The 11,489-nt window shown below is 35.8% G+C and overlaps 1 protein-coding gene across 1 annotated transcript; it reads right to left on the minus strand.

The window, feature by feature from the left end:
• Positions 1-458: 458 nt before the first annotated feature.
• Positions 459-7,205, minus strand: LOC121978624 (zingipain-2-like). The gene is made up of 5 exons (XM_042530945.1): positions 6,706-7,205; positions 6,031-6,263; positions 5,789-5,929; positions 5,253-5,458; positions 459-513 (listed from the first exon to the last, which is right to left on the minus strand). The coding sequence occupies exons 1-5, from the start codon at positions 7,187-7,189 to the stop codon at positions 459-461; spliced, it is 1,119 nt and encodes a 372-aa protein (XP_042386879.1). The 5' UTR covers positions 7,190-7,205.
• Between the last annotated feature and the right edge of the window lie 4,284 nt (positions 7,206-11,489).

Here is an 11,489-nt window from a genome sequence, read left to right on the forward strand (position 1 = left end):
TCACGAGGTCTTCCCACCCCTGACCAGTGGATTTTTGCTTTCCCAAGGATTCGAACTCTAGACCTCCAGGCTAAGTACTAGAGTTTATGAATCCTGGTAGCCAAGTGAGCAGCACTTAGAAGCCAAACTCATAAATTCTATTATTTTTACACAATTTTAATTTAAATATTCTTAAAATAAGATCCAAATAACTCGAACCGAACTAGAATTTAAATCATTTCAAACTATAATTCGATTCGAATAATTTAAACCAAACTCGAGTTTGAAATTTTATTTTGAACCGTGCACGAGCCAAAATTATTTATATTTTTGAACTTCAAATATAATTTAAATAATATATTTTTCAAATTCAAACTCAAATATCAATATTTATATATACTATTCTAATCGTAATATTGTACATAGGGTTTTACGTGGAGCACTGCAAGGTAATTTAATCTTCAATGCTTGTCTGCTACTCAGTGGCGGACCGACGGGGGGGAGGGGGGGGCTGAGGGAGGCTTCAGCCCCTTCCCCCCAGCGTGCCTGCCGTTCACTGAAGAACGTCGGACGGTAAGAAACTTTTCGAGCGACTCAAGAGGCTGAGGAGGCTTCAGCCCAGTGGTGGACCGACAGGGGGGGCTGAGGGAGGCTTCAGCCCCCCCCCCCCAGCGTGGTTGTCGTCCACTGAAGAACGCCAGACGGTAAGAAACTTTCTGAGCGACTCAAGAGGCTGAGGAGGCTTCAGCCTCCCCCCACCTAGACGCCGGCCACGGGCCACGACGAGTTGACGCTTGCTGCCAGTGCCGCCGTTCCGATGTAGGCGCAGTGCCGGTGCCGTTGCGGGCCTACGGCTGCGGCGCTGCTCGCCTGTGCCACTGCGGCCTGCGACTGCGGCGATGCTCGCCTGTGCCACTGCGGCCTGCGGGCCTGCGGCACTTCGTCTGTGCGGTGTCATGTGTGGAGGTGCGGTGCCAAGACGAAGACGAAGGAGGCGTTTTTTTTTTCATAGCATTTTTAATTAAATAAGAGGTAACTTAGTAAGTGGGCCCAAGTGTGCAATGTTAAATAGATAAAATAATAATAAAAAAAGTAAAAACATTAAACACGTTACACGTCCTCTGCGTTATTTCCTTTTTCTTTAATTCTTTGCCAATTGCCGATTTGCCCTTTCGCCCTTTTCGCTGCTCCTTCACAGAATGAGTGAACGATGGCGGAAAGAAACCCTAAATCCCTAACATCTTCCTCTCTCACTCTAACTCTCCTCCAGCTCCAAGGCTTCAATCCTCCGACCAAGTCTCCAAGTACGGTAGTTGGTGCCTCTGAGCCTCGGGCCCTCGGTGAAGTCGCAGACCCGCGGTCACGCTCGCGAACAACCAAGCGGCAAGCGGCGTCAGTAGTCTCCAATCTCCAACCGGCAAGTCGGCAACCGAATCTCTAAGGCTCCAAGCTCCAACGCCATTTTTCCATAAGGTTTGAACTTAGATTTGTTGTGTTTTATTTTTTTTACAGTTTAATTTTTGTTAGAAATGCACAGAATACCATTTTACTTACCATTGAAGTTTAGTTTTCTATTAGATTGGTAATTTTCCATTATTATTTGATTTTTTTTATAAAATGTACAGAATTGCATTTGTAGTTTAGTTTTCCATTACTATTCTATTATATTGGTACTTGGTAGTGGTAGTTTATTAAAGTTTTAGTTCAACTGTTCAATATATATTTTTTCATTACATAATTTATTTTTAGTTATTTATTTGTGTAGGATATGGAGAGATTTTTTAAACGAACTCGTAGTTCCAGCTCTAGCTCCTCTAATGAGCCGAATGTTATTGAACAAGTGGAAAGTCAATCCCGTGTAGAATTAAATTTGGATGATATTGTTAGTGATCCGGGATTACGAAAACCAATTGAAAATTTTGATATTGTTATTCGAGATCAAGTTCGAAGAGAGTATGTGCTCCGAGGGCCTTGTCAACCAAATGGTCATGTGTATCCGAAAACAACTTTTGGTAATCAAGAAAGAAGTTTTCAAGGAACTTGGTATAAAAAATATACATGGCTAGAGTATAGCATATCAAAAGATGCTGCATTTTATTTTTGGTGTTATCTTTTCAAACCGTTAAATAAAGAAAATGTAGATAATGCCTTTATAAAAGATGGATACAACAATTGAAAAAGGGCATTAGAAAGATTCAATCGTTATATGGGGACTGTGAATAGCTATCACAATGAAGCTAGAATACAGTTTGAGGCTTTTCAAGATCAAAGGCATAGTGTGGGGAATATTTTACGAGTACATAGTCGCGATATGGAAATTGATTATCGCACTCGTTTAACAGCAATGTTGGATGTGACACGCTTTCTATTGAAGCAAGGGTTAGCTTTTCGAGGACACGATGAGTCAACTACTTCTTCAAATAGAGGTAATTTTCTTGAGTTGCTTGAATGGTATAGTCAACGAAATGAAGAGGTTTCTAAAGTTATAAAACAAAATGCTCCTGCAAACAATCAATTGACTTCCCCAAAAATTCAAAAGGATTTAACACGTGCTTGTGCTTCAGAGATCACACTTGCTATAATTAATGATATTGGAGATAAATTCTTTTCTTTGATGGTTGATGAGGCTCGGGACAGTTCAGTGAAGGAGCATATGGGAGTTGTTTTGAGGTATGTGAATAAAGAAGGATGTGTGATTGAACGATTTCTTGCGGTTGTGCATGTGCCTGACACTAGTTCTCATTCTTTGAAAATGGCTATTGATGCTTTATTTGTGCAACATGGTTTATCATTATCTAGATTGAGACGCCAAGGATATATGGGGCTTCAAATATGCGTGGCGAGTTTAATGGATTGAAATCCCTGATACTACAAGAAAATCCATTTGCAATGTATGTTCATTGTTTCTCTCATCAACTCCAATTAGTTCTTGTTGCTGTTGCCCATGACAATTTTACTGTGAGTGAATTTTTTGGGTATATAACCATGATTGTGAATATATCTGGAGCATCTTGTAAGAGGAGAGATTAACTTAGAAAGATTCAACATGATAAGATAATTGCTGAATTGGAAAGTGGAGAAATTACTAGTGGAAAAGGAAAAAATCAAGAAACTAATTTAGCAAGACCTGGAGATACTCGTTGGGGATCACACTACTTAACATTACTTCGTTTATGCTCTATGTGGTCTTCAGTGATAGAAGTGTTAGGAAATGTACATGATGATGCCTCTTATTCTGCGAACAAAGGTGTTGCTGCAGGTTTAATTGAGAAGATGGAGAGTTATCAATTTATTTTTATGTTACATTTGATGAAGTATATATTGGGAATTACAAATGAGTTATCACTTTCCCTACAACAAGGGGATCAAAATATTGTTCAAGCCATGTCCTTGGTTAGAAGTGTGAAATGTCGACTACAAGACTTCAGGGAAGATGGATGGCAGATAATTTTGGAACAAGTTAACACATTTTGTGAATTGAATATGATTCCAATACTTGATATGGAGGACAACATGCTAACTCGTGGTCATGGCAGGCGTAGAGGGCAACTCATCACCAATTTTCATCATTATCGTGTGGAGATTTTTTGTCAGGTATTATTTCTAAAAATCTATTTTTTTGTTAAAGAGATTTCATTGATTATTAATGTTATCATGGTTGCAAATTTGAATGCTAGGTTGTTGATTTAATTATACAAGAGATGAATAATCGTTTTTCAGAAGTTAATACCGAATTGCTTGGTTGCATATCATGTCTTCATCCAAGAAATTCTTTCTCTCAATTTGATGTTCACAAACTCATCCATCTTGCCGATTTTTATCCCGAGGACTTCTGTGGTACTCATTATTTATTTTGGAACAACAACTTATGAGTTACTTTTATAATCTGCGGGATGATCCTTACTTTTCGTCAATTGATGACTTGGGAATTCTTGCTCAGAAATTGGTTGAGACTGAAAAACATTTGGTGTTCCCATTGGTTTATCGTATGATAGAGTTGGCATTAGTTTTACCAATTGCAATCGGTTGAACGAGTTTTTTCTGCAATGAAGACTGTGAAGACTGATTTACGCAATAAAATGGGAGATGAATGGATGAATGACAGTCTAGTTGTATATATTGAAAAGGATATTTTTTCTACAATTGAAAATGAGCAAATATTACAACATTTTCAACGAATGCAGTCTCGTAGAATCCAACTATCTCCTTTTGTACCGACTCGTCAGCCGTCGCAGACTTCTGTGCCAACCCAGAAATGAAGTTCACCTATGGAAGAAAGGTAGACTAATCTTTCCTAAACTTCTAGTTTTTTTTTTCTTACAAGTTAGATCAAATGTTCTCAATGTTAATTTATCAGGTTATGGTCTTATGGAGATTCAGTCGAGTATTCGGTCTTATCAGGTTCTTTGTTTATCTTTGATTCCTCAAAACTGAACCTCTTTTTTTGCTATGTTCTACACTATTTGTTATGAGAATTTCATACATATTATGATTTATGTAAGTGACGTTCATGTTTATTTGACTGTAGTTTCTGTAGTAGCGTATATTATGCAAGAGTTAGAGCCTTGGAGGGATCAACACACTGGAAATGAATAGACTAGAGCTTAACTTCTTTGTCAGTTAGATTTCAGACTTCATGTGTATAGTTTCTGCAGCATCATATATTATGCAAGAGTTGATGTAAAACTTTAATTATTAAATATTTTTATTTAGTCGCACAAAAAATATCTCTACAATTCAGCCCCCCTGAATTTTTTTTTCTGGTTCCGCCCCTGCTGCTACTCTTTTGTTTTTTTTTTTTTTTTGTGAGATTATATCTTATGGAATTTTTCTAGCAAGTTTATATTACAAATTAGTTTGTTATAATTAAAATGATGTGTAAGTTAGAATGGATTACTAATATTGCATACCAAAAGGGTGGGTTTTCTTTTTTTCCTTTTACATTACAAGGAGCTTATGAATAGCTTACCTTACATTATGATGTGTCGAACAAATCATCAAAGGAACAAAAGTGCATTGTATGGCTGAGGAACAATGGTTGAAACATAACACGAAGTTGATACATGACTAATGAGACATTCAATTCACACAAATAATTACATCACAACGGATGTAATATTATTATCATTCAACCAAATATATCCAAGATCTAGCTAGTACATGATCTCGGAGCTCACAGAATAGACATACAAGCTCTCATTCGATAATACATATCATAGCGAGTCACGGTTTATATTACGAAAGCAGAGTTGAACAGATTAGTCCTTTTTAATTTTATTGGGTAAGTAGCATATGTTGCAATACCACATTTGCCAGCAGAGTCTGCAATGTTCCGTTCCATTCGTATGTAGCCAAATTCTCCCCAGTTCTCACCCCATGAATTTTTTACGATCCAGTAGTCCTTGCCATTTTCAGTACCATAACCTACTATGGTAACACCATGATCTAATGCAGTTCCACATGTTCCAGTGAATATTCCCTGTAAAAATTGTATTAATTATGAAAGCAGATAGACAGAGAAACTAATTGTTTGGAGCACTCATAATACAACAAACTAAAGTTTAGGAGGAAAACACTTCACCGCTTAGTAACTTTGGCAATGATATAAAACATCAAAGTGGTTTGCAAGAGATGTGTTCTATAAAACCAATTCAATCGGGCCACCTAAAGATTCACAAAATGAACGAATATGTGGAAATACTCATTAAGGATGATGAGATAGACAAACAAGCTTTTGTGAGGAAAACACTAGATTGGATGATTCAGACCGATGCAATTACCAAAAGTTAATCATCCGGATGAATCTTACCGAATGATAAAGTTGGAAAGCTCTTCCAGCAGACTCGATAGCAACACTAACTGGTTGGTTTGCCACGGCTTTTTGGAGAGACTGCTCGTTGTTGCGAGGAACATTTTCATACCAATCGATTGACGCAACATGGGCATTTCTCTGCATGCATGAGAAAGGCAAGCGCCAAACAAAATTTATAAAGCCATCGACAATCTAAACATAAAGTATCTCTGGTTGCAAATGGTTAATCAATAGATTACCTTGTTGGTATTGCAAGTCCCCTTTTGGCCTATGTATGGGTAGTTCTCCTCGCTGTTGATGCCACCATTGTTGATGATGAACCTGAATGCAGCATCCATGAGTCCACCATTGCAGGCACGGTTGCCGGCATCACAGTCCACTAATTCTTGTTCCGACAGTGAAATCAGATTACCAGTGACGATTTGATTGATACCTTCGATGGCAGCAACTGCAGAGAACGCCCAACAACTTCCTACAAATACCATCGAGGGTATAATTAGCATACTTGTTGAGATCATTGAAACAAAGTACTTTACATCTCATCAAGTCAAGCGCTTGTGAGCAAGTTTGGTAAGAGTTGGTTTATCTTCATTTAATATGATAAAAGCCAAATAGATAAATAAAAAAAAGATAGATTCACTATCTTAGCGGCTCCCTTAGTACCGCCAGCCAAATAGATAAACAAGCTTGAATACTACTTGTAGCAAACAAGCTTGAACACTAATCTGGTTTGGCTCGTTGTTTTCAATCCTATCATTTACTTATTTTTAATTAACACTACTTGAAGCAAGTGAAAAATCTTCATTAGGTTAGCTGATTTTTAGATTTCGAACTAGCAGTAGATAAATTTATAAATCTAACAAAATTCCCATGCACAAAATGGGGGCTAAAGAAGAGGTGGAACTATCACTGACCACAACGAGCCTGATTCTTTACTTGGACGACGGCGCCGTTCTCCCTCCAATCTATAGAATCGAGCAGATTGTCCCCTTCTCTCAGCAGGTACCTGCTGCTGATCTTTCTGGAGGTGGATCTCATCTGGGAGAAGTTCCCGAGGAACCTAGCCCTGTACTCCTCGTTGGTGAGGTCAGCGAACCGGTTCATCCCGAGGCGAAAGGATTGCTCCCCGCGGTCGGCCGCTGCATTGTGCTCGTCCACGAACTGAAGGTTCTCCTTGAAGACCTCGAGCCGGTATTCGTTCAGATCTAGGTAGTTTTCGGCGGGGTGATTCTTAGCCCTCCACTCCAGGTAGAGCATTCTCACCTCCTCGTCGCTGCGGACGGGGACGGCCCCGCCTTGCTTGGAGAGGGTCAGGACGTCCTGACAAGGAACGGAGGAGACGACAGCGAAGGCGGAGGAAAAGAGGAGGAAGAGGGCAATGGCGACGGGGGAAGCCATGAGCAGAATGAGAAGAGAAGAGAAGAGAAGAGAGAAGCTTGATGCTCTGTTTGGCCATGGAAAGGCCTCCTTTATATACAAGAGAGGATAGTGAGCACTGTGGAGGTTGCCGCCTTAAAACTTTATTTTCTGGGAAAAAAATTATTTATTTATTTATTAATAATATATATTTAATCGATATATATATATATATATATATATATATATTAAAAAAATATTTTATTTATTTATGATATAATTAACAAATTAAATAATTATTAAGAGTTTAATTAGAATGGTTGATTAGGAAGGAAGGGATTCGCTTTCTTGAATAAAAGGCAATTGATGTTGTATTTTATTCATTTTCACCTTATATAGAAGAGAGAGCAGCTTGATGCTCTCTTTGCCGAAGGAAAAGCTCCCTTCATATAGAACAGAGGACATTGACAATTGGAAGATATATTATTTATTTATTTATTTATTTTATTAATAATATATATTTTATCAAAATATTTAAAAGCGCATTTTATTTATTTATGGGGTGAAATTTAAAAAACTATCCCACATTTAATGAATGAAGAGTTAAATGATTTTTTAAAAATAAACATTGTTAAATGAACACTAATAAAAAAAACATGGGATTTTTTTGTCATTAAAGGAGCAATTCTTATGTTAAAATTCATTAACGATGAAATTAAATACTATAGAAGTTGTGGCTAAAAGTATTCGGCGGGAATTGATTAGCGACGGGAAATAAAATATTATCGTTAGTAGCTCTTAATAACGGTATGCACTTTCGTCATTAGTAATAATAATAACAGATTAAAATATCATCGTTAATGGTAAAAATGACGATCATAGGTATCGTTGCCAATGACAACAACGACAATTATATGTACCGTTGTCAATGACAAAAAGGAAGGTTAACAATTATTGAAATTATAACGACGATCAAAAACATCGTCGTTATAAGTGTTTATTTCATCGTTATATATGAATTTTTTTTATCCTTATTACTTATACGCACCTGTCAAAATATTAATTAAAGATTTTATATATATATTAATGAATGATAATAAAAATCAAAACATAATATATTAAAAATAAAAACACCATATATATTAAAATATCATCCATTAGTTCATGATGATTATCAATCATTAAACTTATAAAATTCACATCTATTTACCTCAAAAGTATTTATTTCTCTAAAGTCTCCATATGCAAAATATTGATATTCTCAAAAGCACTACAAAGTTTATTTCACATCAAACCTCTATTATCTATAATAAATATATAAAAACAAATATAACAATGAGATTTTTAAAATAATAAAGAAATCTTAATATACTAAATATTAAATCTATAATTTAATTTCAATTAACAAGAGAGATAATACTAAAAATAAGAGATGAGTAGTAAATATTAAACAACATTTAACACAAATATTTCTTGGCTAAATCTAATTGATTGAAACAACTTATTTGTGTGCATATGAAGCATTGACAAGTCAAAATTAACAGAACTACCTTTTTCTCATTATTGAAGGACCAGAATTATGTATATCAAAAGTGCACACATGATGTTTCTAAATTATCTTCTAAATGCCATTTGAATAAATAAAAATGCAACAGAGAATTTAGTTGTCTGGAAGCATAACATGTTTGGATTATGTAGAATGAGTTAGTATCTTAAGCATTTGCATTAGAGATAATTGAAACAATCACACACCTTAAGCATGGACCACAATTAAACTAGGACGGATTGACGGAGACGCTGGGGTGAACGTATTCATCTTTACTATCACAATTAAACATACCAAAAGTATATGCCGTTTCTAAATATCATTCGAACAAGCAAAAAAGTATCAATGAATATTTAGTTACATGGAAGTCTAAGATGTTTGGATCATGTAGAGTTAGTTCCTTCAGCATTTGTTGTTTCTAGTAGTGGAAGTCTCACCATATTTTATTTTAAAAATATCTTTATTTTCGGTATTGTTATTGCAACTAGCACCACAAAAAAAAATAGTATTACGACGGAATCTGAATTCCATCGGTAATCAACAATAGAAATAATTTTTCATCAGTATATTTGAAATTTTCGATGAAAAAAGTTCATCCCATCGATAATATGCACAATTTAAAGATGGAAATATGAATTCCGTCGATGATTCCAAACATACTGATCGATGGAATTTATTACCGTCGGAAACTAGATTACCGACAAAAAATGAATTTCGTCAGTAATCCCGCCTAAAAAACTAGGGCACGCCCATGCCCGATCCTTTTCCTTCACGCGCGCGTCCTTCTCCGATCTTGCTCTGCTGATTCGGTACATTATCTCTTTCTCCCTCTTCCCTACTATTCTCAACGCCAGTAGTGACTGGCAGCCAACACAGCACGCGGCTGGTGTGCTGTGCTGGCTGCCAGCATGCGACTGGCGTACTGTTCCTTGGTGGCTGGCAGTCGCCGCCGCCGCTAGCACGCGGCTGGTGGCTACGGCGGCCACCAGTATTAGCCTGATTGTTGTGTCGGCCGCTAGCACTGGCCTGGTTGCTGTGCCGACCGCTAGCACTGGCTTGGCTACTGTGCCAACTGCCAGTGAGTAGGCTGTGTAGCCAGAGGCTTGTTCTGATTGAATTTATCTTAGCATGCCATTTTTTAAAAAAATTTTGGCTAAATTTTATTTCTATTCCAGTATACTGCATTTGCTGCTGCTCTTCTCCATTTGAACTACACATATTCAGGTATAATCTACATGATTGAATTTAGATGTATGTTAAGTTAATATTTTGATATATAACATGATATAGTCATATGTATTTTAGTATTAGTAGATACTACATGTTTAGTATATGGAAAACAATCTAGGTTTTTTTTGATTCACTAAGTTGAATGTTTAATAAAAGTGAACATTATGTTTGATCTAGCATATTTTGTTGTTAAATGGAAACTACTTACACTGTATTATGTTTGATTACTTTATTTAAGGTTAAATTAAATTGTACAAGTTTAATAGTGTTTTAAATTGTATTCTAGATAGTTAACTGAAGAAGAATACCATACTGCAAGAATATACATACTCTTAAACTGTGAAGAGATCAAATCATATATAAAGTAAGTTAACTTCTCTAATCAAACATTTATCCTCCGTTTAATTATTTTGCTTGATATCCCAATTTTTATATAATTACATTCTTTCTCAGCTTATACGAACAACAACTATATCCACAAAATCTATTGATTTGTTGAAGTGAGGTAACTACAAAGTTACAGACCAAATTTACATTATGGTTTCAAATATATGTAAGTTAGAGAATTTGTAAAAAAATTTAGTTCATGTCTATTAAGAAGTGTCCTAATTTATATGTTAACTATTTTTATAGGTGCAAGACCGTAGCATATCAAATGTGAGAGATGATATAATAATGAATATTACATCAGGACCCCTCCATAAAATAAAGGTGTATTCTGGCTACTATGTTAATGGCCTTAAATTCCACGTGGCACAACGAGATTCACAGAGATTAACCTATAATTCTAATGTTTGTGTCAAAGGATCTATGGACAATAGTAACATTGAGTTTGATTACTATGGTAGACTTGACGAAATCATAGAGATTAAATATCCTGCATTACCTATAAAGATGTGTGTATTATTCAAATGTTCATGCTATGATACAACCCCAAGAATAGGTACCAGAATACATCCAAAATAAAACTTAGTTGAGGTTAATGCAAACAAAAGATTCAACAAGTTTGAACATTTTAATTTCGGGATATAAACGGGTCAAGTTTTCTATCTTAAAAATACCCTACGAAGAGAAAAAGATCTAGTGAATGGTTATCTGTTTGTTGAATCAAGCCTCACTCGTAAGTATTTTTTTTCATATTAATAATTCAAGTTCATATATAATATATTTCTCATAACTTAATATTATTTTGTGCAGGTTTACTCCAGATGGCCACCGAGTTGCCACATATATCATTAGAAAATTCAAGGAATGAGTTTATGCGTCTGGTACTACATGGAGGCATGTAGAGTAGGAGATGAAGTGTTTTATTATAATAAATTTATGGTAAGTAAATTTAATATATTTGATATTCTACAATATAGTTATCATTTAAACTAAATGTTTAATTTATAATTGCAAAAAAGATATACATGGGAGGACGGGCAAGAAAAGTAATTTAAAGTTACATGGAATATTTACTATGCCAAACTTTACAGAGATCAAATGTACTATATGAGAAAGAAGGGCACTAGGTCTGCGTATGTTTCTGAGACTATATGGAGTGCATGGACGACCACCTAAGCT

The sequence above is a fragment of the Zingiber officinale genome, chromosome 4B (assembly GCF_018446385.1).
Source record: "Zingiber officinale cultivar Zhangliang chromosome 4B, Zo_v1.1, whole genome shotgun sequence".
NCBI classification, from domain to species: Eukaryota; Viridiplantae; Streptophyta; class Magnoliopsida; order Zingiberales; family Zingiberaceae; genus Zingiber; species Zingiber officinale.